At 36.0% G+C, this 27,492-nt stretch overlaps 2 protein-coding genes across 11 annotated transcripts in view; one reads left to right on the plus strand and one right to left on the minus strand.

The window, feature by feature from the left end:
- LOC128670667 (uncharacterized) lies at nt 1-27,248 on the plus strand. 3 transcript variants are annotated; one of them, XM_053746509.1, is made up of 10 exons: nt 1-3,358; nt 3,523-3,633; nt 5,676-5,747; nt 11,876-12,012; nt 18,920-19,093; nt 19,585-19,739; nt 20,123-20,261; nt 24,835-25,023; nt 25,368-25,508; nt 26,059-27,248. In XM_053746509.1, exons 1-10 carry the CDS (start codon nt 64-66, stop codon nt 26,206-26,208), a joined length of 4,563 nt encoding a protein of 1,520 aa, XP_053602484.1. In that variant the 5' UTR covers nt 1-63; the 3' UTR covers nt 26,209-27,248. The 3 variants fall into 3 exon arrangements, with proteins under 3 accessions (XP_053602484.1, XP_053602486.1, XP_053602485.1); XM_053746510.2 differs by lacking the exon at nt 3,523-3,633 and having other exon boundaries at nt 2-3,358; XM_053746511.1 differs by lacking the exons at nt 3,523-3,633; nt 5,676-5,747.
- The window catches only part of LOC128670672 (odorant receptor Or1-like), a 9,295-nt gene continuing 8,287 nt past the window's right edge, over nt 26,485-27,492 (minus strand). For all 8 annotated transcript variants that reach the window (XM_053746523.1, XM_053746522.2, XM_053746526.2 and 5 more), the window contains one exon: nt 26,485-27,453. In XM_053746523.1, coding sequence (XP_053602498.1) covers nt 27,406-27,453 — 48 coding nt within the window. In that variant the 3' untranslated portion in view covers nt 26,485-27,405. The remainder of the gene's footprint in view (nt 27,454-27,492) is intronic.

Below are 27,492 nucleotides of genomic sequence, written 5' to 3' on the forward strand. Positions count from 1 at the left end.
GCGCACCTGCGCCGGCGGCAGTCTGCGCGCAGCCGGCCGCCTGCGCACGCGTCGCGCGGCACCATGCCTCTCTACTCCGAACACATCGCGAACATGTACTATGGCGGGTCACCGACCTACACCAGTGGCTCCTACGGATACAGTGGAAGCTCCTCTTTAGGAACCTCGTACAGTGCTCCTTATCTTAACTCTGGATCTAACTACAGCACCCACTCATCCCTGGGAGGATACTCCCGCGCACCGTTAACTACCAGATGGATCACCAGCTCAGGACGAAGCTACTCTCCCATGCTTAGCACCATTTCGGAGAGATCAACATCGAGTCCGGTAAGGATAAATAGTCCTAGGAGAATCCCTCTAATGAAGAGATCGTATGGAACTCCAACTTATACTCCGCGTCCTATAAATATAAATACTGCAGATATAGATGTGTCTAGAGACAAGTATTATCATAGAAGAAAAAGTCCATCGCCTGTTAGTCCCAAAACTTCACCATTGAGGGAAACCATTGATAAAGAACCCTCACCCCCAAAAGACGCAATTGATAAAGATAGTGGTCCTTTTATGCCCCGTATAGACGGTAAACCAGAAACTGGTATTGACTCCTCGCCTGGTAAGCAAAGAAGTACTATAAAGAGAGGAAGAACAGTCGTTAGGCTACACACAATAAAGAGAAAAGATAGAGATTCACCCCGTAAACCGACCGATGATAATGTTGAAACTGACCAAGATAATGCTACAAACCCAGATGATACTAATACTCAAAAGACAGATTCCATGAAGTGGAGAGATAAGCTTGCTGATGATCTCGTTTATAATGACAAAAGAGAAAAGAAAAGTTTAGGAACCAAACTAGCAGAAAAGTTTTTGGTTAAGGAAAAAGATAATGATGAAGTGCCACCTCGAAAATGGGAGACTCAACAGAATGTCGAAAATGTACCTACTTCAGAAATTTGTGAGGTAAAGCCTAGTAAATTTCCAGATAGAAGATGTTCAATGGAACTTCTAGCAGAACAGGCAAATTTGTTAGATTCTTTAATAAAAAGTGAAAATCTTAGTACAGCCACTTTAGATTTAACAAAGATAGGAGTAGAAGAACCTCACACAAGTTTAGATACTTATCAGTCAATTAAGCGTCGAAAATCTAATCCTTTAAAGGCTACAAAATCAGATAACTCCTTGCATGACAGTCTAAAGTCTTTTAAAGACCAAAAACAACTCTCGAAACGGCGAAGTTTGAAAAAATCTTTATCAGGAGGTAGCATTTGCAGACTGGATTCAATTACAGAAATGCCAAAAGAACCAATTTCAGCAAATTTGCCCCCAATTGAAGAAATCGAAAAGAGACTGTCTGTAAAATATGTAAAAAGTGCACAACAAAAAGTAAAACCTAAAACCATACCTAAAATTACCTCATCTGTAGAAGTTACTGCACCTGTTAGTCCACTTAAATTCAAAATAGAAAATTTAACAGTCGAAGAAATACCTCGTATTCCCAAAAAGGAAATAACATACAGTAGTACGGTGATTGAAAATGATAAAATAAACGAAATTGAACCCAGAATAGATACAAAAGATGAAAAAATGTTTGATTTTGAGCCCCGACAAAAAAGCATAAAGCATAAAAGCATTCCTTCACCAGAACCTGAAGATGGTAATTTTTGGGACAAAATTGGAAAACGTGAAACTGTATACTTATTGAAGAGAAAACAAAACCTAGAAGAAACTAAAGAAAAACAAAGGCGTGCACTATTTTGGTTTCCAGAAGAAGAAGATGACGAAACTAATAATGATTCAGATAGTGTTTCAAAGCAACAACGATCTATGACTATGTCTTACAAACCGCAAGATAAAAATGATAGCATATATCAAGAATATGCTGATGTCATAACAGTGCCTAAAGAAATACATAAAATACATAAATTAGTTACAAATACTTGTTCACAACCACAAACAGCACAAAAATCATTAAACGACGAAGGATTAAAGGAAAACAAGGAAAAAAATCTATTGAAGTCTCCTGCAGATATTTTACCTAGCATAAACAACACCACTGATGTCTCGAAAGAGATACTTGCGCATCAAAGCGTGAATGCTAATGTTGCTGAAGGGGGAAATGAAGAAAATAATTCAAAGCCAGTTCCTAGCACTTCGACAAAAGCAGACATATCAATAAAAAATATGTCATTTGAAGTGCTAGAAAAACAAGAACATAAAAGTGATCTAGCAACTAATACACAGTCACAGAATAAAGTTATAAGTCAAGAAGTATTAAATGATCAAAACAATAAAGCGCTTAGCATACATAATAAAACAAAGGAATCTCAATATGGATCGAGTGGCCTAGAAAAATCTGAGTGTCCTAATAAAAACAACAAAATAGAACTGGATAAAACACCACCAGATATTCATAAGGATGCTATAGGGCATAGAGATGAAAAATCTTCTAAATCGAATTATATAGATATAAAAACTGAAAATATAGAAAACAAAAAAGAAAATTGTTTGATCAAGAAAAAAATATCTCAGTCCGATAAAAAAGATGGGGTTACAAAGAAAAGTAGTACAAATGATAAAAAGAGCAATTCGGAAAAGAAAGACAATTCAAAAAAGGGACGCGAGGACACTGAATTAAAAACTAAATTATCAAATGAAAATGACATAACAAAGTCAAACAATACCGATAAAATAAAATTAGATAACATTCCAACTCAAGAAAATATCCATAATATTGAAATAAAAAAGGCAGGAGAGGATAATAAGGCTGAAGCTAATTCTGAAACACATACACAAAAATCTATAAAATCATTAAAGGATCAAGATAGCAAACATGTCGAAATAGAGTGTGATAAAGAAAATAAAAAAGATGACGTATTATCAGACACTACAATCATTGAAAAAGTGCAAGAAATAAAACACGATTCTGAAGTAAAAGTACAATGTAATGAACAAGAGAGTGGAATATCGACAGCACAAGAAAGTCTCGGCGTAGAATTGAAAAATGATGAAGACATCAAGCGACCATCACCAAAAGATATAATAAAACTGCCAACGGCTCCTGTGGTTAAGAGACCCGTCAAGGATGAACCTGCTTTACGGCCTCTCATAGCGACGCCGCGTCCTCTACAAAAGAGAACACCTCAAGTTATACATTCTTCCAGTTCTTCCGATACGTCTTCGGAAGAGGAAGACTCATCTGAAGAAGAGGAAGAGGAAGACTCCGATTCGAGTGAAGGATCGGCTGAATTCTTTGAATGTGAAACTATAACTGATGGTAGAACATCAACTGGCTCCAACGATTCCGGCTTTGATTCTTCTGCGCCAACTTCTCCCGCAGGATTTGTCCAGATAAAAAAAGGTAAAATATTTAGATATAGATAGGGACATTACACATCACCTACTAATACTGCACAGTGTATATATGTCTTCTACTGCACGCTAGCTTCTGCACGGCTTAACAGCAAAGTGGTAAAGAAGTTCCCTTTTTCTTGAAGCCCGCGATATTTCGTTACTTTGTTTTAGACTGTGATGTAAACTGCCATCGGAAATGCGAAAAATTGACTGCAAATTTATGCGGTGTGAACCAGCGTCTCTTGGTAGAAGCATTGGCGACACGGACATCGTCCAGAAGAGGTGGGTATTGAGCATTACTTTGTATAAGAGTATCATTTGAGCTTAGCGTGCTAAGATAACGTATCTATAGTAAAGATGCGCGTCACAGCTACGTCAGCCGACTCGCTCGAAAATAAAGCTGTTTTATTGGCTGGCTATCGTCTGAAATTGCTATTATTAGCGTTCGGTCAAAAACATTCTAAATCAAATGAAATTATCTAAATATAAAAAAATCGTCAATCGAGTTTTTTTACCAAAGAATTACGTCAGCAGTTGATAATTTGTTACCTACAGATGAAAAGGCAGTTGGCAATCTAAAACCTAACCGTCACTTTTTCTATGTTTTGAGAAACTGTCGTCAACTATTTGAAGAGGATATGTGAAAATCAAGACATGTAGTATAAAGAATTATGCGTATTTGTTTATGTTCACTAGTACATATCGTGTATAGTATAGCGTGGGAGAGCGATGCGGTTGCCACTATCTGGATAGAGGCCAATCACTCAGCTCACCTGTGCAGAATTAATAGCTACATTAGCTATTAACATAGGATGCGGTCAGCGATCATCTCCTGTAGTAATCAATAAATGTTAATGATTTGAAGCACCACAAAGCTGTTTTAAATCAGCCACTAGATGTGCCAAGAATAGGTACCTTTTTCTTTAAACTAATAGGAAGTTGATTGTCTCCTACATTGTTTTGAAGGAGTTGTCTTACAGAAATTGACTCATGTGCTTCGAAATCTTCCGTTCTCGGAATACGTTTATTTTTGTTTGTTATTATCTTAGATTTATGAGTGATCAATCAGCAAGTCGGTCACACAAAGCGCTGGCTGCCAGCGACGTGTCTCGGCTCTCGTGACTAACAAATCGATAGATTATCTGATCGACGATTATTTGGCTAGATTTCAAACTTCAGTACGTATTTTTATTCAGGCCCAACAGTCTATAGTTGGCGTTGTTTCTCCTAGGGTTTCTTGCGCAGTGAGTTCGCGAATTTCATCTTTATGAAGGTCCTTTCAATGAACTTGAGATTATTAATTACTGAGCTTGTCCGTCCTTTCATTTTCTTTGAAACAACAACTTAGTATTTATTCGCCAAGGAAAACATAATCATTTTTTTTGATATTTTGGTGACGGGTGCCAACAGATAATAATAAAAAGTTTTCCTCTGTAGATAACTAAATATTTATGCGTCTTCCCTTCCGTAATTAATGGCGTGATCATGTAAAATATATGAAAAAATACCATAATCCTTAGGTGGCTATTTCACTACTAGACATTTGATGGCAAATTACCTACCAACGCCGTAACAAAATGCTGCAAAACTATTCCTTGCCATTGAAAGATTTTGACATTGAAAACTTATGTTGGTTGGTAGTTTAATATAAACAGATACCTATGCACTGTTGTTACCTTATATATTTATTGTTTGTACAATATACTTTACTTACAGTTACTTCACTATTGACTATATATTTTATAATTTGCTGTCTCTTTCTTCTTCTATGCATTCTATATTCTTCGCTAAAACTTTATCTATTGTGTTTATTTAATCACTATGCCAAAAGCTGCACTTGACATAAGCACGACATAGTTGTTATTTATTTCAGCATTTTATCTCTTTTGTTCCATTATTGAGTTTATTGTTAAAATATAATTTAGTTGAATTGCAATACTTATTATTCTAACAATATCTACTAGTCAAATAAAATGTTAAGTTTTGTGGTTTAACAGGTTATCGCGGTTTCCGTAGGTTAGCATCCTGGCTTGGCTCAGAAATGAGCCAACCCAAAAAACTTAAGGTACAAATTGTAAAATTACGAATGTTAAAAAAACCTCTTCTAATAATTACAATGCTAGATTTTTATTTTAGAAACGGTAGAAATTATCAACTAGGTATACTTAATTTATTGGTCTATATTTGACATAAATTTTATTATTCTTGTTTATGCTCAAAGATGGTTAACCAGCAATGTTATATGGCCTTTGGTTGCAGGCCAGTCAAGTAGGCTATGAGCTCAGGGTTTACTTGGATCAGATTACTTTACGGTATGTGTGCAGGTGCTGACAGCCCTGGGCCTTCCACGCCACCTGCCAAGAGTGACACGTCCGATATCTCGGAAAGGGAGCTTGGTAAGAATATCAACAGCTTTGCGGAAGGTGGACTGGGATTTGTCTTGTTTCTTACGTTAAATTGAAGTTATTGCTATGTTTTAATCACAAAAAGGAAGATTTTACAATGTTATCCATAATTTGAGAAACTAAACCATACGTATATAAAATAATTTTTTTCTCTTCTTACAAGAAATTTTATTTTATTTGTTTACTAAATAAGTAGATAACGCAGTCAAAAGTTGACAACTCTTCAAGATTTATTTTAGTCCACCTTCTTTAAAAATATGACAATATTTTCAGTGCATTTTATAATATAATGATTGTTTGTTCAAAACATTGTTCAAATAGCATTATTCCGCTTAATTTATTTCATTTTTTTTATCTATGGCTTGCACTTATAGTAAAGCAAATTTTATTATACGTAGAAAGGCTCAGTTGTCGTAGATAGATGTTGTTTGACAAAGATATTTCAAGTAAATTACCTACTTAGTTACATTTTGCTTGCTGCTACTAACATATATATGTATTGTTGATTAAACGGTGTTGACATTTAACTGTTGATATTTTACATGTTGACATAAAGTAAACCCGTTTTAATGTGTCAAATTTTGACAAGGATTTTTGGAAAGGAATAAATTGTAACTAAGTTGGCAGATTCATATATTTAGAAATTTCGAATTGAATTATATAATTATATATATATAGTTTATATGCCAATTTAGTTTAACGAAGTTTATTTCTTTTTTTATGGTTAAGAAAGATGTTTTATTACATTTGTATTTTACATTTCGTCATTTCATGTGTTTGGTATTTTCATTTCTTTACATATCATAATATCATTGATTTTCTCTTCTTTCTTTTTCCAATTCAACAGGATACTGAAAATATTTCAGACATTTAGGTTTTAATAATAGTTTATTCATGGGAACAGAAGCTTACAACGAATACAGACACGTACCACGTTACTAACGTCCACATTCTGTCTCATTTTCCCATATCGTATACGCATGATGTAAAAGAAAGAGAACGTGTGGATGCCATGTCGTGCTACGTTTTTATGTTTCATGGTAGCACCCCTATACTCGCTCTCACGTATAAAAACAAACGATAACGATGTACTCAATAAGCTATTTCAATCTTTTTAGTTCTCGTTATAAATCCAGCTTCCTGACACAATTGGCAAAAAGCGAATTGTATTTCGAAGGCGGCTAAAAATACGGCAGCTGAGAGCACTGCAGGGCTGGATCAGGTATACGTAAGGCAAATTGTAGATGGCATGGGCACGCCTAAAAGGGTCTCTAAAAGCACTGAAAACATACAGATCTATGTTATAACTACAAAATTATCCTAAAGGCGGGTCCGCTGCTCCATGGTTGGAACAGAACATTGTTCAAAAACATAATTTTATCGTTGTAAATTATGTTTTTGAACAAATGTTCTGTTCAAAACATGGCGCAGCGGACCCGCCTTAACGGTTTTGTTTATTCTTTTTACATAAAGATCCCTAAACCTTTTTAATATGAAACTGGTAAATCTCATCTCATGGAAATTAATTAAGCACCTTGCTGATTACTAAATTAAATGATTAAAAAATATAATAAATAAATAAATATGTTAGGACAAATCACACGGATTGAGCTAGCCCCAAAGTAAGTTCGAGACTTGTGTTATGGGATACTAACTCAACGATACTATATTTTTTAACAAATACATATATAGATAAACATCCCATCATGACCCGACCGGGTCTCTCGGTTCTGTGGCAAGAACTTTACCACTGCGCCATTGAGGTCGTCAAATATATGATTCCTTAATCATATTTTATCTATGTACAAAATTTGAATATTTATTTATTTACTCAAACAAACAATCATCTACAATTCTACACGCATGCTAACCATGCAATCCAATATTTTAGTGTCCAGTGACAAATATTTAAACCACATTGGTCTAGAAGGGAAAGAAATACATATATAAATCAAATGTGTCAGCTTTACCCGCGCAGATTGTAAAAGTCAATCAAGGGAAAGGGTTAATACCAAGAGATTCTTTTCATAATCGATGGGCTACCAATTTGTCATCTATTATCTCAATTCCACCAATAAACCCGCCATATACAACTTAAAGAAGCCTTGAAGTTCGCAACTCTTGGCTCTGTCTATTCCGTAAGGGATAAAAATGTTATACTGTAATAATGTGAAGAATTGCCTTATGTATCCTTATAAAGCACAGGGGCCCAAACTTGTTAAATGCGGCCCTGGCTGAGAGCGGCAGGACTTTCGCTAAAAGCGTTGAAGTGCGCACGCGCAACCTGTTCCAATTCGCACGGGTTCCGCATTCTATGCCGCCTGTGATGTAACCCGATGAATTATTATTTTAATAATAAACGTCTCGGATGCGAAGCTAATTTGAAAATATGACCCACCTTTTCCAAATCTGATCCTTTAGGAATCACCTACTCAATCTGTGTGATTTGTCTACACATATTTATATTTATTTAAGTAAATAAATATAGGGGTTTTATAAGTTTGACGTATGTATATCCGTTCCCTCAAAAAGATATCGGTATTTTTTCTTTCAAAAATGTCGAAAATATATCCCTAACCGTAAGTCTTTTTAAACACGCACATTATTTTTGTCCGGGATAGATCAAGATGAATTGATGATATCATAACATATTTAAATGCTAGATGTAGTTTCTATAATTCGATCCTGTATCGTGTAGTGCCGCCAACAACTGTCCGGCCCACTTCCGACTAAGTCTACATGCCAAATAGACTAATAGTTGCTATTATTCATCTGTACAGCCAACGGCACATCAACACATGTACAAAGTCATTGCAAATTCGCCATTATTACCACCGCATAGATGTTCGGGCAAGGTAAATCACCGTATAATATTCGCTACACATTATTTAATATTCGATTTAGCAAAAATAGAAATGAACACTATCATAAATTCATAACGAGTTGTGTTATTCATAAAAACAAATTATATAGTATACATATTTATACCTATAGCAACCTAGTGTTCTAGTTGTTCTAGGTACCTGAGTACCCATCTAAAATAGATCAAACTGAAAAATACAAGGTACTCCTAAAACGTTAAAACAATTCCCACTTACCGATAAAATAAAAATCAAATCATTTATTCAGAAATTAGGCCTTCACAGGCACTTTTCATGTCATATTCAAAATGAAATGATGTTTACCAAAGCTAACTAACTACCAGCATATATTTACCAAAGCTATAAACTACTAGCATTTCGGAACGACCACTGCTGAGAAGAACAACTTCGATTTTTAAAGTTCTTGGAGTCCCTTCTTTCTTCACTACTAGCGACCCGTCCCGGCTTCATTCGGGTAAAACCATAATAAATTACACACCTTAACCTTCCTCAGGAATCACACTATCTGTTAGTGAAAACCGTACAAAAATCCGTCCGGTAGTTTTTGAGTTTACCGCGTACATATAGACAGATGCGTCAGGGGGGACTTCTTTTTATAATATTGATCTAAGGATACCCAGATTGCAATGGAAGTTTATAGAGGACGTGTCACATTTTATTACAGACAAACGAACAAATAAATCTAAGTATAGACTCTTTTCAAATATTCTTTGACATTAGCAATTTTTAAAATTACGCGGAAACTGAAAAACTTTTTGCGCAATTCGCAGAAAATTAATAAGTTGCCATTTGTTTTTAAAAAATTAGTTGACAACGTTAATGTTTTTAAGGAACTTTTTTACATGCAGGAAAAGTATTTTGAGATGTTGAATGTCCGTGTTTTTTTATGACTTAATTATTTTGTTAGGTATTTCACGATCGTCATCATTCGCCTTATTGTCTTCATTTATTATATATTTGTTAATTGACGTCCTTGGAGAAAAGGCTGCGGTGAAGTTTGTTGCGCCGCTTCTTCTTCACTTGCGCTTTGGAAGCCGGCAGTAGACTTAGTTTAAGTAATTTTTTTGACGTCAATAAGTGATGTATATCATCCTAAATTGAATAAAGAATTTTGAATTTGAATTTGAATTTATTTGGGAACGGTACGCAGTTTTTTTATTAACTAATACTAGTGGACACAGGCGTCCCCTACTTTTTCCCTTCGTCAATTCTATGACAAATCCTACATACCTTTCAAATGTCATCTTAATAAACTTGATGATTAGCCCCCAGTGCAGTTTTCTCCAATTTTTTTCAGAAGATCTAGCAATGTTTCTGCATTTGTCACCGTTAAAATTACCATTAAGTACTACCGCTACACAGTAGTTAAAAAATCACCGTTAAAATGTTCGAGTTTGTAAATTTGCTTAAAACCAATTTAAAAAAAAATTGGAATGCGTGAAAATCGGGCTCCTGGTGCCTGTGCCTATAGTGCCTGTTGTACTTTATCTCTGAATACGCAACTTCAAATAAAATAGTTAATTTACTTCATGAACAATTTCATATACCTACCTACTTACGTACGTGTACATAGGTACTTATACCAATTAATAGGATTCCGTGAGAGTCCCAAATTACCCCGACCTTGATATTCGCAGGTCGCAGCCACCTATATTTTTAGCGAGCGCGCTCCCGACCGAGGTGAAAGATAATTAATTCATACCAAATGTTACGCGTGTTATGATATCATTATATCTAAATACTAAGTATATAATAAATATTAAGTAATTATATAAATATTTAAAAAAAATAACTCGTACCTACCTCAATATGCGATCGAATAATATGACCATTTGTGTCGCATATTATGCGATTCTACAAGGAAATCGGTAAATGATGAACTCTGATTGGTCTTCACAAATGATTCACCGACTTGACACGCTAAGAAGAAGAAAATTATTAACCAAGTCATACTTTACTTAAACAACAAAATTAAATGATAGGTAAATCGTTTTGATCTCTTGTTGTCACACCACAACATTATTGCTTATAATTATAACTAATCACGATAATTAAACAAACTGCAAATCAATTTTATGGCTCAAAGAAAGCACTAAACCCACAAATTGTATGTACATCGCCTCATAAAACTGTTCTGAAAGATTGAGCTCTAATATTATGATATTAGAGCTCAATCTTTAAGCGCATTTATAGCATGTTTATATAATATATATAGGGAAATACGTATCCATTTTGACTATGTACATTATGTACTTTTACATATTATTAGAAATAAACATTCTAAAAAACAATAATGGTAAGCCCTTCTGGAATGATAGGGACCAACACTGTTCAAATGAGTTTCGTGGTCGTTCCGTAATGCTAGTAGTTTGTAGCTTGTGGGAAAAACTATTTAACATAAAAATTGACGTGAAAAAGTGCCTGTGAAGGTCTAATTTCTGAATAAATGATTTGAATTTGAATCCATACAATATTACTACCACTACATAGTATAAAACTTAGTCGCCCTGTGCCTCTGTCTGTTTCTAACCTTCTTATAAACCACACGACAGACAATTTATTCCCGAAGATTAATTTATACATATTAGAATCGCTATTAGTTATATATGCAAATGCATTTGTTTATTTATTTATTATCCTAATAGTTAATCCTTTTTTTACGTCAGATTCACAAATCTGACGTAAATCGTTTTGATTCACTAATCTGACCTAAATCGTTTTGATCTCTTGTTGTCACTCACAAAAAATCACACTTGATTTTTCGCGTGAATATAGTTCGAAGGGTGGAGACTGTGTGACAGAGACTGCATTTCGCGGGCCGAGCTGCGGAATTCAGCTACTGTTGAAAAAATATAAACCCACGATAAAATCTCACCTTGTTAAATAGTTAACCAGTCGGGAAAAGTATAACGTATAGATAGGAAGATATACGTCTGCAGAATCTATTTAGTAAATGGTCTAATTTTTAAACGAAATGCAAATATTGGCAAACTTTTTAAATGAGTAAATAGTTATTTAGTCATAAAATAACACTAGTTTTAATAGAAATAAGTATTATTATTTTAATGGTTAAAATCAGCGAATACGTAAGAGATTACAAAGTCATAAAAAATGTTATTGTTTCTTCACCACCTCACGCGTCAACATTAGACATTCATCACGAGCATTCCTATTAAAAATCGTCACTTCCAACATCTCCAAAAGGGCGCAATATCTTACAACGCCATCGTGTTGCAGAGCAATCCACGGCGTATGGCATCTTCAGGAAGACTGGTAGATTCACCCCGCCGGCCAGGTCCATACCTCGCTTCAGGAAGTACACTGTGGAAGACTTCCAGTTCATAAAGGTGCTGGGCAAAGGCAGCTTCGGCAAGGTAAGCTTGATAAGTATTGTTCACTCACTGACACAGATTAATATAATAAGATACTTTTAGTACCACTATTGAGTCTAGATCCACACACATACACACACCATTCCTTTCTAGAACACTCCTCATCAAGGTCTTTCGCATTTAATTGGTTTAGTCACCGTCCATCTTGTCAGAGATTTTTCTAGTCTTATACGGCCATTGCACTGCCTTTCGTGTTCGTCTTAGCTGTAATGATGATATCTATGTGCTAAAATTACATCTTCCACTAGAATCCCTAATCCCGTCCCGATTTGATGGATCTGATCCTTAAGAGGATCCCAAAGATTGATTTAAAGTGAAAAAAATTATAACAATTCCAAAATGTTACCTACTAGGAAATATGAATTTGTTATTCATGTATTATTAATTAACATAACATGTAATAGACAAAATGTTCCTGATATTATTGTCATTTTTATTGACGTTATTATCAAGCCTCGAGGAATTTTTTCGTTCAGGATGAAATAAAATGAAATGTATATAACGTATTTGAAAAATTAAATGAAATAGCTATGCCTGTCATTTACGTTTATTGGTCTATATACCTGATCGTTTTTACTCATTATCAGAATCTATTGAAAAACATCTTACGTACACCAGCAAATTTTCTGGAACAAACTGGCTACGCTGCTCTCGCCTGGCAGAAGGGGAAAACTCAAAAAGTCCTAGCTTGATGTCATCAAGGTTGATATACCGACCAACAGTCTCTCAGACCCAAGGTCAGACCTAATGAACTAAGGATGCCGACGACTGTACCAGACCAAGTGGAAGATAAAAAAAAATAAAACAGATTCTGGGCTCCAACGCTCTGTGACTGAGGCAGCAAGCGGGAAATCGCACAGACGCGAGGGAGATTCGTACTGCTCACAAGTGTCCCCATTGTTAAATCAAACTACTAACAGGTCTAAACCCGCGCTAGAAATAACCACAGCAGAAAACGAGGGATTCTGCCAAGAAAAAAGTATTCGCGAAAAAAATCATAAACACACATTTAGGTAGGAGTTGAGACTGTTTGTTGATAGATGCGTCTAAACTGAATGTGTGACAAACTATTGGGGTATGAAAGCGTGTACTTTTACTTTGTGATTTTTGCTTTTTTAATTACCCAAATGGATCAATGGAAACAAAATATTTCGTTTTATAAAAATAATATGTGAGACATAGGACCTTAGCCTTAAACCTAGTTAGTAAAAAAAAACTAAAATAACTGTATGCTATTGATCACTACAAAAAGATAGAAATAATATGTTTAATACTGGACGTAGACAGAAGAAGGGTGCAGTTACAACACTAGCACATATTTACATTGTTATTTAATAGCATAGTTTTATTCGATCCTTATCGTTTCAAAACTTTGAAGATTTTCTTCGTGTGTAAATACTGCATACAATATACTTAGAAATTTTTTTGTGGTAACTAAGTAGATGTATTTATAGCGATATGTAATGGCCTAGCTCTGCCAGGAATCAGGATAGCTGAATAGTGTCTGTACGTCTGTACACTGTCTAGAGATTTGCACGTAAACATTAAAACGCATCATTAGATACATGTGTATCAAATAACTAGTGTGTGTTTGCTTAAAAATTGGTCTCTGAATAAAAGAAAAACATAGAATGTGCGATCTGCTGCTTTTCCTCCCGCGCGGTTTGTAAAAGTCAATCAAGGGAAAAATTCGTCTCAAGGGCGATAGAGTGGTAGCTTGTCACTTCAGATTCTAAATTACATCAAAAAGCCAACTAGGTATCTATAAACTTTTATATCCTGGTTTCGGTCTTCTATATCTCTACTGACTACACAAGGGATAACATCATAATATGAGTGAATTTGACATATTCAAATCCATATAAAACTTTATCTATCCATCAAAATAAATCACTTTTTCGCATCTCCACTTAGCTGTTTCCACCACAGCATGCAAGAATAAAAACTAGTTCATCGTAATCCATATATACCACCATGAATGACGTTACGTGCTCTGGTACGTATTACTTAGGTATTACAAATGCTTATTACATCGGTATTCGTCGTAACATTTCCCAAAATACCGTCGGCTATAGTTATATCACAAAACGACGGATGCGTCGGGACTCGGGACGCCGCGAACTGTGTCAAACGGTTAGGAAATCAAATGAAAATGGCTGAGTACCTGCAACCAGAATAACTGGTCCAACTGGGTCGCTGGACAGCACTCGTTGAATAGCTGACAACGGAATGTGCATGAAACACGAGAATTATAGCCGAAAGATAATCATGCGCGAGCACACTCTGATCTGAAGAAAGAAAATGATATTTTTCGTTTTAAAACAAGGTTTTATACAATTATATTAAAATACCTAAGTGTGTTTGATTAAATAAAATTTCACTGTTGACTATATATGAATAAAAGTTTGATTTCATTCTCTCTCTCTCGTTTTCCCGGTTCCTTCCTCAGCCGTTGAGCTTCGGAGCTCAGGGTTCGTTTTCTTACTTTTTCGTCTCCACTTCAAAAGTTTAATTCACTTCAAAATTTTTATTGATAGTCAACACTGAGATTTTATTACACTCGACTTTTATGCCATATTCTCTTGTTGCATAAAACAAACTTATTTTTCTATTTTGCCCCGGGAAATTTCTAGTTAATTAATAAAATGAAGAAAATAATTTCCTCTAAGTATGTATTTTAATCGCATGTGGATTCGGTCACTGTCTTCTACTCTACGTCTGAATATAACTCTATTAGATATTTTTAAGACAACGTCTCATACTTTATTTTTATCAAAACACTATTAATTAATACAATTTATATAGGAAACGCACACGTGTTTAGACTTGACGGAGCCAAATTACGTAAAACCAATGCTCTGTTTTGTCAAGTATTTCTAAATAAAATATTATATTATCCAGTAGTCAAAAAATTAAATTATTTCCCTTGGATCCTTACCTACGTAATTCATAAAAAAAGTTAATAAATTTTTATCTTTTAAATATGTTTTGTCATTAATTATCGCACTTTATTAATGGATAGAAAGAGACAAAACAAGTTTAGCTTCAAATATCAGTCAGACTGGGACAAAAAAGAACCCAATCTACTAACTACACAAACAAACTTTTACTAATATCCTTTTTTTTTAGTTTTCAAAAATGACATAGGAATTTTATACAAGCTGGCATACCTATAGTATTTTTTTTTCAATACGACCAATATTTCCATGTAGCCCCAAATGGTGCTTTGATGCCCCAGGGCTCCGCGGAGCACACTTCGAGTATGGTAACCAAAACCTTAGTATTGGCTACTGTTTAATTGACCGTGCTTTTTTTAGTTTCAACAACAAATAACGTTTGCGTTTCTTTTTTCGTGCTCTGTTGTTGATTCATGTATTTTATTGTACCTATAAAGATGGACTTTATTGTTCGGCGTAAAATTTGTGGCGTCTTTTATTAAACTGAAGACCACATAAATAAAACTAACGTTACTTATTATGTAAGAAGTAATAATATTTTAATGTTTACGACCGACTGCTTAATATAATTCAAAATGTGAAAGTTTTGTTATTGACGGATTTTGATGAAATTCGTGTATATACTAACACGAGTATACAATATATTCCGGGATATTAAATAGAGTACTTACTTAGGTATCTACCTTTTATCCTGACCTATGGGCTTACCATCATCTCTTAACGCGATCCACTTTACGACCTAAACTGAACTGCATCGCAAATTCGTACTATCGACTTAATTTTTAGTATGAAGAATGCGATTCATTTTAGGTGCCTAAATTGAACTGAGTTACATTGGAATCGTTCTGTAAAAGTTGATGGTAGGCCTCTTGAATTTAAATTGAAATTTCTTTATTTGCTCAAATTTAGGTGTTTACAAGGTGTTGGGAAAAACATTAAGTCACTTACGTTTTACCCTGATAAGTTTACCCGAAATTCCAACAAAAGCGAAGCACCGGGGCGCAGCTAGTAAACAATAAATCGTCCTTAATTTATGATGATGCGGACTACACGTTATCGCGAAACAGTTCGGCGAAATTTCACGGATTCGGCAAACATTGCTGGTTTTTCATTGCGGTAAATATAAGCTTTCATACAAACTACGCAATATTCAATTGTTCATGCATTCGAGTCGGCTTCTGAGTTCGGCGATAGTTCGTAGCCGGCATAATGTTGACCGTAGTGAGCGCTGAGTGGCAAAGTGCCATCTTTGGAAACCTCAGACCAATATGACGCAGGTCACTTGCCGTATCAGATTGACAGGTGAATATTGCGAAATTTCGTTTCTTTATTGCCAATCTAGAAAAATGATGATCTCTCTCTCATGTGCGCGTTTAACCGGCTACTTCCCAGCCATGAAACGTTAATGACGACCCTCGGTGGCGCAGTGGTATTAAGTTCTTGCCACAGAATCGAGTGGTCGATTCGATTGGTTCGATCCCCGGTCGGGTCATTATGGAAAATGATCTTTTTCTGATTGACCCGGGTCTTGGATGTTTATCTATATATGTATTTATTATAAAATATAATATCGTTGAGTTAGTATCCCATAACATAAGTCTCGAATTTACTTTGGGGCTAGACTTAAAGTAAGTAAGCTCAATCTGTGTAATTTATCCTAATATATATATATATATATATATATATTCACCTTGTCTTCGCACGGTCTTCGACAATCCTGAGATGTCAGACGATTTGCAAAGAAAGATAAATCGGCTAGTATTCATGAAATGATTGGTTAGTGTAGCTAGAGAACGTCAATGCGTGCGTGGGGCAAAAGTGATTTGTTTGGAAGGTCCTTCTTTATCAGAAGTGGGATTGGTGTTTTTTGTCTGACATAAAATCCAAATCGCGCGGGAAACTGATGATCGATTTATAATTTGATTACCTTAAATCAATTTAGTAGGTATTTTCTGTATAGGTATTTAACCATTGTGCATGGAAGAACCTACTTGTGGTGATGAGAAAATTGAAAGACCTGTGCGTAGTACACTGCGTACTGACATGCAGTCCACTGTACATTACTGAAGCTATTCCTATTGCTTTCATCACGGCTACGTCACACGCACGTGCCTCGCAAGTGTGTGTACGTATGACCGGTTAAAGTGCAATAGTCGTTTGCATTTATCAAATCTATACGTCTAACATGACGTCAGCAAGCGATCGTCATACAAAGGGACAGGGGGTGATTAGTTAGCAGCTTTTGGTGTGGTTTATTTGCCAAATTGTCTGTTAACAAATGTGAAGTGTTATGCAAGATGAAATGTTATAGATAGATAATATTTCACTAGTGTTTCTATCGTTTATTTTTCGGCACTTTGACGAACACATTGAGACATATACTGAGTGATTTTACCAATGTTTTTGTGCTCCTAATCAAAAGGACAATAGATTTGAAATGGTTAATTTTAGTAAATAATAATAACACGGGTATCTTCTGAGATCGTATCCATTTCCTAATCTAGGCACAGAGTGTAAAGTATGCCATACTAATAATCTAAAATTTAGAATAGTTCTAACGCGATTCTCAAAAACGAAACTCACCAAACTACTTTTCATTAAGCGAAAAATCTTTGAAATCTTTTCTAATGGTTGAAACTACCTTAGTCCTCACGCTTTACGTGTGTAATAAAATACCTAAAATACTATAATGATTAATCGCACAGAGATTGGTGGTTCGACTCCCTACAGGATTCACAAATTCTATGTACCTATCTTCAAACTGAAATATGAGTTATCTGAACCGGGTCACCTGAAATTGTGGACCTAAATCACGTCTCTCGTAAGCCCGGCCAGTACTTCCTGCTTGTATTGGCCCCACTGCCAAGGGAATGGTGAAAGTATGATATATTATTATGTATATGTGATATATTTATATAGTTCCTTAAGTCGTTAGTTATTTAACCAAATCTTGCGTCAGTCGCGGATTTCCTGATTACATTGGATTATTTTTCATCGACTTTTGGATACTGACCATTTATATTTTACACAGACTAGCTTTTGCCCGCGACTTCGCCCGACTTATTTCATGCGTCCGCTGCGTAACTTATTATTGTTAATATCTTGGGTTCTAAGTATGGCATGGGAGGATTACATAGATAGTATATAATATATACAATACAAGTTTTATTTATGTAGTTTATTCTCAACTGTGACGCCCCGAAGCCTAGAACCTCTCAAAACTAAATGGTGAATCACTATTAGGTACTTCATAAGACGTATTTATAAACCTGACCCTATAACAAGTACATAAAATAGGTAAGACCATTTCAGTTTCCACGCTCGTAAACCATTTCGCGGTGAACGATAACTCAACGCCCACACACTGTACCTACGTGTTCTAGTTTAATGTCTACTGGGGCACTTACATATGTACCTGTAACTGTTAATCTTATAAGATTCTTCATCATACCGGTAAAGCAGGAGACAAGACGACGTGGCGCGACGTAAATGCTAAAATCATCTAAATAGTATGAGGAAATTCGATGGCTAAAGTATAAGTACTTGTTTATATTTGGTAACCCTTAGAAAACTGTATAACAGATAAGTAGGCGCTTGGTACAGAGAAGATGTTTTACTTGATAAAAGGTGCATTAATACCTACCTCATATGCTTTAGATGACCTCGGTGACGCAGTGGTAAGGTTCTTGCCACTGAACCGAGAGGTCCCGGGTTCGATCCCCGGTCGGGTCGTGATGGAAAATGATCTTTTTCTGATTGGCTCGGGTCTTGGATGTTTATCTATATATGTATTTGTTATAAAATATAGTATAGTTGAGTTAGTATACCATAACACAAGTCTCGAACTTACTTTGGGGCTAGCTCAATCTGTGTGATTTGTCCTAATATATTTATATTTATTTATTTATTTTTATCTTAATTCACCCTCACAGGTTTTACTTGCTGAGTTGAAAGACACAGAGTACTACTACGCTGTGAAGTGTCTGAAGAAGGACGTGGTGCTGGAGGATGATGACGTGGAGTGCACTCTCATCGAGAGGAAGGTGCTGGCACTTGGCACCAACCATCCCTACTTGTGCCATCTGTTCGCTACCTTCCAGACTGACGTAAGCTTTTCCTCTCTTCAACTTCAACCATTGTCCACCAATGGGAACTTATTTAATAGCTATTTATGTCCCAGCATTGGGGAAAGGCCTCTCTTTCTTTCTTCCAGAGAGAGAAGTCTAGTGCTTAATTGTTTATATTAAACTTACTAACATAAAATTAAAATAATCTTGACAATCTAGACAATATATGAATGATACCTGCGGTTTAGGTGCAAAAGAATTACACTTGAAATGTTCAAATGAACTGTTATGCAATCAGGACGAATATTCTATTATTGGTCTTCACAAATCTGATTCGCCGAGCGGACACGTTAAGGTACATTTCCTCCACACGAGCGAATAGCCATTGCAAGACTTTGGGTGGACCCCCACAGTGGGCATATAATGAATATTCGCTTGTTTGGTGCAATGCGCAAAACGCATAAAAATTTGTTATCTGGTAGCTGTGACTAGTTAAAACAAGATACGAAGAATATGCATTTTATTTCCAGTCACATTTGTTCTTCGTGATGGAGTACCTGAACGGCGGCGACTTGATGTTCCACATTCAGCAGAGCGGGCGCTTCCCGGAGGCGCGCGCGAGGTTCTACGCCGCGGAGATCGTCTCCGGACTCAAGTTCTTGCACAAGAGAGGCATTGTGTACAGGTGAGCAGAACAGAACCAAACTTAGATGCCTGCAGGAAGCACGTCCAATCAAACCCTACTTATCAAAACCTTCGCCAACGGCAATAATGGGCTGCGATTATTGCTTACCATCAGGCGACCTGCAAGCTCATTTGCCAACCACCTATAAAAAACAACCCACGGACACTAAAATGTTTTATTTTGGTTTTAATTAAAAATTACATTTAATCTAAAATCATATAATTTATTCGCCAACCATGTGTTAAAAAGATCTTTAAAATAGTTACAATATTGCTTATTTCATGAATCTACTTTTACAGGTATTTCTAATTTGCCTACAAAATATATGTTTACACCTATATGGTGTATGGTTACATCTACTTAAGTCTTAATTTATCTTTCAGAGACTTGAAGCTAGACAACATTCTACTGGACTTCGACGGACACGTGCGCATCGCGGACTTCGGCATGTGTAAGCTACAGATCTACCTCGACAAGACTGCAGACACCTTCTGCGGCACCCCCGATTATATGGCTCCTGAGGTAAACGATCGTCGAATGTAAAGTGTGTTCTAAATGTTGTTGTTGTTGTCTGACAGGACTGACTGTCCAATAATGAGACACTGGGTCGAGATTCATGTGACACGCACATGAATCTCTATACAGTGACTCAATTCGTTCAAAATACATGGACTTTTGCTTACTAACATAGGTTAAGAATTCTACTAACAATTTATGGATTTTATGGTCTGACAAGTAAAGAATTATTATTATTATTATGTTGGTACGCATTTTCAGCCACGGGCCCATTGGGATCGGGTTTGAGGCATTCATGGGGCCGAAGCCAACATTGAAGAGGCCTTTTTGTACCTTTTTATTCTAAAACGAGATGGCTGCATCTGTAGAGATCTATATCCCTTGGTGTACCATCGGGGACACCAACGGACAGTCCCCCGCAGCTGCTAGACTATTGCTGAGAAGGGATCTACGTAATTTGGGCTATGTATATGTGTTGTTAGTGGGCCAGATTTCTGGTTTATGGAGTGAGTGCGGACATCTACCTTAAAATTACTCACTAAACCTTTACGTGGTAGATGGTGACTCGCTGCTTTTTGGCTGTATGTACCTGTGAGCCCCCTAAATAAGCCATCTGCAGACGGCTAGGGCGCAACATAATGAAGCAGCTGAGGGTGTCGAGAGGTGCGGCTCCGGTTTCACCATCACGGGGCTTACCCCCGAGAGCGGGTTTCCCCGTTATTACGCCATTACGTGCAATACACTTCCACCCTGGAGCGAATGTTCTTCTCTTGCTACCCCACTCTGACCGGCCGGCTAAGGCAAGGCAGAGGCGGGGACGTGTTACTGTGTGTATGTGTGTGTAGGTGCATGTGTGTGTGGTCCCCTGGAGATCGGGTCCGTTGTGACGCCGCTCACCAACAGCTCGCCACAAGCTACCCTGCGGTGACTGATTGCACTGGAATCCAAAGGAACCCAGCGGGCGATGGGGTCGTCACATCCCGACGCCTTTATTATTATCTCCTTTTGGGATTCACGGCACATAGTCCGGTCCTTTGAGAGGCTTGCGTGGGGATATGGATCCAATACGTAGAGGCCCTTTGAAGAATTTTGATGTTGTGTAGGTCTCCCGCCAAGACCCGCTCCCGGATATACCAATGAAATGATATGCCCATGAGCAGGTCTCGGCGGGAGTGTGAACTATTGCAGAATAATGGATAGAAGTACTTGTCTATAGAATGAAATTTGGACAACTACGAAGTCAGAGGTCTAGTTAAACCATTTGCATCAAGCGTACATATCCGTAATAGTTGTGACCCTATTAAAAACTGTATCACTAGGAATGATATTTTGATATTATCTTTAGGATCTAATGACAAGAATCCTTATACTGTTTTAGCTAATTTGTCTAATATACTGTATAACTTTAATGAATGTAAAGTATTTGTAATTGGTGTTGAACATAATAACAATTTTAATGTAAATAAGCTAAATTACAAACTTAAATTGACATTACAAAATTATGAAAATTGTTTTTATATTGACATTAATCAACTCTTTAATCAGTATATATTTAAAAACGACATTTCTCTTAGTTCTATTATATGTTTTAAATTAAACATAGAAATAAATTACTTTCAATATGAACAAGAATTCATAAAAAACCATTTAAAAATAAGAAACACTTTTCACACAGATATTAAAACGGTAAAAACATGTGATTTATTCAAACAACAAAAATCGCTAAAAGAAAACAAACATTCAATACTCCACTATTTTCCAATAATAAATAAACATGCAAAAAATAATTCACAATCAGAGGAAAACTTAAAAACCACATTTTTTCGTCCCTAATTTGCCGAATAACTTTGTTATTTTACACCAAAACATACAAGGCTTAGTATCAAAGAAGGAAATCATCGAAATTACCCTATCAGAACTGGACTCATATCCTGACGTACTTTGTTTTTCGGAAACATTTATCAAATGTGGTGATGAGCGAAATATAAACCTGTGTCAATATGAACTTGCTGCACACTATTCAAGGAATAAGGGTAGAGGAGGTACTTGTATTATGATTAAAAAAGGAATACCGTACAATAAACTAGACACCTTCTCTAAATCGGCATTAAATTTTCATTTCGAAATATGTGCAATTTCCATTCCAATGCATAAACTCATAATTGTCTGCGTTTATAGAACCTCCACTGCCACTAAAAAAAGACATTATGAATACTTTTTCAATAGCCTTGACCTATTACTAGACACATATTTGCGCAAGTACGTTAAGCAAAAAATAGTGATTGCAGGTGACATTAATATAAACACTCTCAAGGATAATAACTATTGTAAACAATATTTAAACATACTAAAAAATTACAGCCTCAATCAGTACATTTCTGAACCGACTAGGAATAAATCTTGTTTAGACCACATAATTAGTAACGTAAAAAATGCGACAGGATCGACTATCCCGCTATGCTTGTCAGATCACAATACGGCACAGATTTTGAATTTCGATGTAAAGTCAAAATATCTACCCCCAAAATTTACTTATGTGTATAAAAGGTGTTATTCTAAGGAAAATATTAATAAATTCAAAAAATACATATCTAGCCTGTCATTTCAGGAAGTATATAAAGAAACAGACCCAAATATTGCCTTCGATAAGTTTCATGATTGGTTCTGTTTGCTATACAAACTATGCTTTCCTGTTACTAGAATTCGTGTACACAAACAACAAAACTTAAACTGGGTGTCAAGTGGCATAAAAAAAAGTTGTATTACAAATAGAACTTTAAGACGTAACTATTATAAAAGTAAGAAAAGTATTGATAAGAAAAAATACAAAAAACTATTCTAAATTATTGAAAAAATGCATTTTCCAGGCAAAAAGGAAAGCAAATCAGAAATTTATACATAAAAGTCAAAATATATGTAAGGCCACTTGGACCGTAATACAAAATGAAGCTAATACAGGAAAGGATGGTTGTAATGTAATAGAAAAAATGGAAGTGGATAATAATATAATTAGTAACCCAAAAAATATTGCCGATACATTTAATGAATATTTTATTAATACTTCAAAAGACATTAGTAATAACAATTATAATTTAAATTCTAATAATCACGTGACTAATACAATAAATAATTCTATATATCTTTCCGCAATTGACGAATATGATGTAAGAAAAATAATTACATCATTGAATAATACAAGTTCAGAAGGTTATGACGATGTGTGTACTAATGTAGTCAAAGCATGCAAAAACGAAATAAGTGCTGTTTTAGCTTATTTAATAAATTCGTCAATGGAAACAGGTGTTTTTCCAGACAAACTAAAATTATCTGTTGTAAAACCATTGCATAAAAAAGGTGAAAAAACGAAATTCAGTAATTATAGGCCTATAACACTAATCCCTATTTTTTCAAAAATATACGAGAAAGTTATGCACGATAAGATAATGGCATTTTTCAATAAATATAATGTACTAAATAGTAACCAGTACTACTACACAGTACTAACCAGTACTACTAAAACAGTTTAAGACTTTATACTTTGTTTAATAGCTAACTTTGACAATTGTACTGGTTTGAAAATTTGCATGCTATAATTCAATGGCTGTATGGGAGGAAAAATATTGTCTACCACCTTCTGTATACTTACCCTGTACAAAAGCAAATAAATAAATATTCTATTCTATTCTATTCTATTCTATTGGATGGACTGAGAATGGGCTATTGCAAAGAGTTCGGTCACCTGCCATAATCATGATAACTGACTATTCAGTGGCAGGTGGTGACTCGCCGCTCACTGGATGGGCCCCTCAAATCAGTCGCCATGATTGGCGACAAAGGGGCAACATTGACGTGGGCGGCTAAGGGTGTGGAGAGGTGGGTCTGCGGGGCGCGGAATCGTGGTGATCCAGTCAGACACCCCCGGCGTTATGATATTTTACACTTCCACCCTTCGAGCATATAGCTCTCGCGACTCCTCTCTGGCCGGCCGGTGAAGGCAAGCCAGAGGTAGGGGTCCTGTTATCTCTCGGTTTCCACACCGACCTTGGGGACGGAGGTGAGGAACAGGAGCCTCCCCTGGGAGCACTCAGGTCCGTGGGGTCGCTACTCCCCAACAGCTCGCCACAAGCTTATTATTATTATAAAGTCATGGATGTGGACCTGATGCTTACCCATCGGTCTAAAACTGAATGTCTAATCCAGGCTCCTTTAAAACTTCCACCACATTTTCAGTTTGATAGTGTGTTTCGTACATTTCATACAATTTATCGTAATTAAGTATAAGAGTCATATCGTAATTATGATGACTTTTGATGATATTTTTCATACGATTGACTGGATCCAAAGGCATGACATACGTTGCATAGGTTATGAATTCATAACAAAAAACTTCATCACATAAAGGCCTGGCTCGGTTCCGTTATTTTCTATAGATTTTGAGATTGACTCGCTTTGACGTAGGTTGAATCTCCAAAAAATTTCTGCGTCGTAACATCGGAGGACGTCGTGACAGGGGAATCTAGGAAATAAGTATGTATACCCTAATAGAAAGGCTTAATGAAATATATGTTTGCGCTCACAGATAATCAAAGGTCTGAAGTATAATCAGACAGTGGACTGGTGGTCGTTCGGCGTGCTGCTTTACGAGATGCTGATCGGACAGAGCCCCTTCAGCGGCTGCGACGAGGACGAGCTGTTCTGGTCCATCTGCAACGAGATGCCGTCCTACCCGCGCTTCCTGTCTCAGCAAGCACTGACCATACTCACTAGGGTGGGTTCTCTTCTTGTTTTCTCATCGAAAAGTCTTCTTTTCAAAATAGTATACTAGCTGTTTACCCGCGACTTCGTATTGAAATGGGATTGGGATAGTTGAATTAAAATATCCATAGCGCATTTAAAATACAAATACATGTTTTATATACAGCCCATATGATGTCTAGAAAGTGACCGCAACCTATTGACGCCTGCAAGAACGTTGCCGACCCTGAATAAATCTTTTCACGCCCTTTCTCCTGTTGTAGTCTTGAATGTATTGTTCCCTATCTTAGAACGCGTGAAGTCCGAGGTCAGCATATAAGATTGGACGTGTTGTCTACTCTCTCTGTTTCTCCCCAGTTGTTGGACAAGGACGCGAAGTCCCGACTGGGCGGCGTGGAGTGCGTGCACGGGGACGTGCGCGAGCAGACGTTCTTCCAGCCCGTGGCCTGGGAGCGCCTCGAGCGCCGCGAGCTGGAGGCGCCCTTCAAGCCGCGCGTGGTATGACCGCGTGTTTACTATTTTTATCAATAACCAGATGTTTCCCGGGGCTTCGCTCTCGTGGGAATTTTGAGATAAAATATAACCTATAGCAATCTATAATGTACCTTTCTAATGGTGAAAGAATTTTTGAAATCGGTTCGGTAATTTCAAACATACAAACTCACAAAGTCACAAACTCACAAACGCTTACCTCTTTATAATAATAGTATAGATTGCGATGTCCTACAGGGTTTATTTTGTACGAGAGTCGTATTAGATTCGTAATAATAAGGATCTACTTAATTGAATTTCTTTGCCAACAAGGAATTGATAATAAAAAACAAAAAATCCACCTGAAAACAGTTTTGCACAATTTTTCAAGGTAAAGGGTTTTTGAAAGCGTGATATTATTTTTGAAACCCTTATAATAAGACCTTTGATTTGACTATACTAACATTCTTCATCTTTCCAACTATCTCCAAGCTACGAATCATCCCAATCGGATTGGATTGGGGTTTTGACGCGAAAGAAGATATTTATAATTTCAGTGTAATGGTTATTTTCGCAGAGACACCCTCTAGACACGCAGTACTTCGACCGCGCATTCACGGGTGAAAGACCGCGGCTCACAGCTGTGGAGCCCCAAGTCCTACGCTCCATGGACCAGGGGCCGTTCCGGGGCTTCTCATACACCAACCCTAACGCCACCGACCGATAGGGCACCAGACCCTACAGATATGTACACGGCTTCAAATCTGATCCATCGTGATGCCACGATGTCAAAATCGGTTGAGTAGGTCGACCAGTGCACAATTATTATTGTGAGCCTGTTGGTCGAAACGTGGGAAGACCAAGGTTCGAAATTTCCAAATTATCTATATTATTATAATATAGTAATAGTCTCTGGGCTAATGGGTTAATGGAAATATTGAAATCCTAAAATTTTGTAACTATCCTTGTAATTTCCCCACCACTTGTTAGAAGAAACATAAAGCAACATTAAAATGGTGAAAAAAAATTGTAGAACTATTAAGATTTTATTGAATTATGAATAGGTATATTCTATTCATTTTTGTTGAAACTTTGAAGGAGTCGTTGAAAACTTTCAACCATTAGTTATTTCAATACTAGTCACTCGCTTTAAATACACATGTATTCACCCTAAATATAAAGGTACAAAATTAACCAGACAATAGTAAATAAAAATAAGTTGTCTATTGCTAAATATAGATCCAGAAAATCTAAAAATTTACAAGGAATTAAATTCCTAAATTTCAGATGTACCTGTATATATACGTATACCTATTCAAATATACCTACATATTTTCAAACATATCTATTGCAACGTCGGGGTTTAAAAGCGGAACAAAACATAAAGATACCATTAAAATTTGGCACTCAACCAATACTATCAAGATTTAGCTAAATATAGTGTTGGATTTGTAACAAACATGTTGCCAAAACATCAAATATATTGCTAAAATAAAATAAAGAAAATAGTATTTTCATTTTTATTTATTTTCAATTTTGTTCTCGCATGTATTAAAATGACATTAGTTATTCTTTATGTATTTAATTAGATATTCTCATCCTAAACAAAAGGTGTGAATTCCATTTAATATACATTTATAATACATACAAATAATATAATGTTTATTGCATATTGCAGTAGTTAAAATGTCGCTCTTGCATATCATAGTTACAATCTAGATGTAAGATGTCTGTATAATGTTTGTTATAAATAAATGGACGACAGAATAGCTGCATTTTTGTTATCGTATCATTTTAACCTTAATACTATTATTTTATTATTATAGTTTAGTATTATACATATAACCTGTGGTTCTAAGTATGTGCTGTATTATTTTAACTAAAGTGTACATAAAAAAAATTGATTAGTTTATATAAACTTCGTTCAATGTCGGTCCAAGAAAGTGAATAAAGAATATGAAGATTTCAGGACCTGAAATGATAAAAATTCATTTAAAGGACAATTAGAATA

This window comes from Plodia interpunctella, chromosome 6, assembly GCF_027563975.2.
Source record: "Plodia interpunctella isolate USDA-ARS_2022_Savannah chromosome 6, ilPloInte3.2, whole genome shotgun sequence".
NCBI lineage: Eukaryota > Metazoa > Arthropoda > Insecta > Lepidoptera > Pyralidae > Plodia > Plodia interpunctella.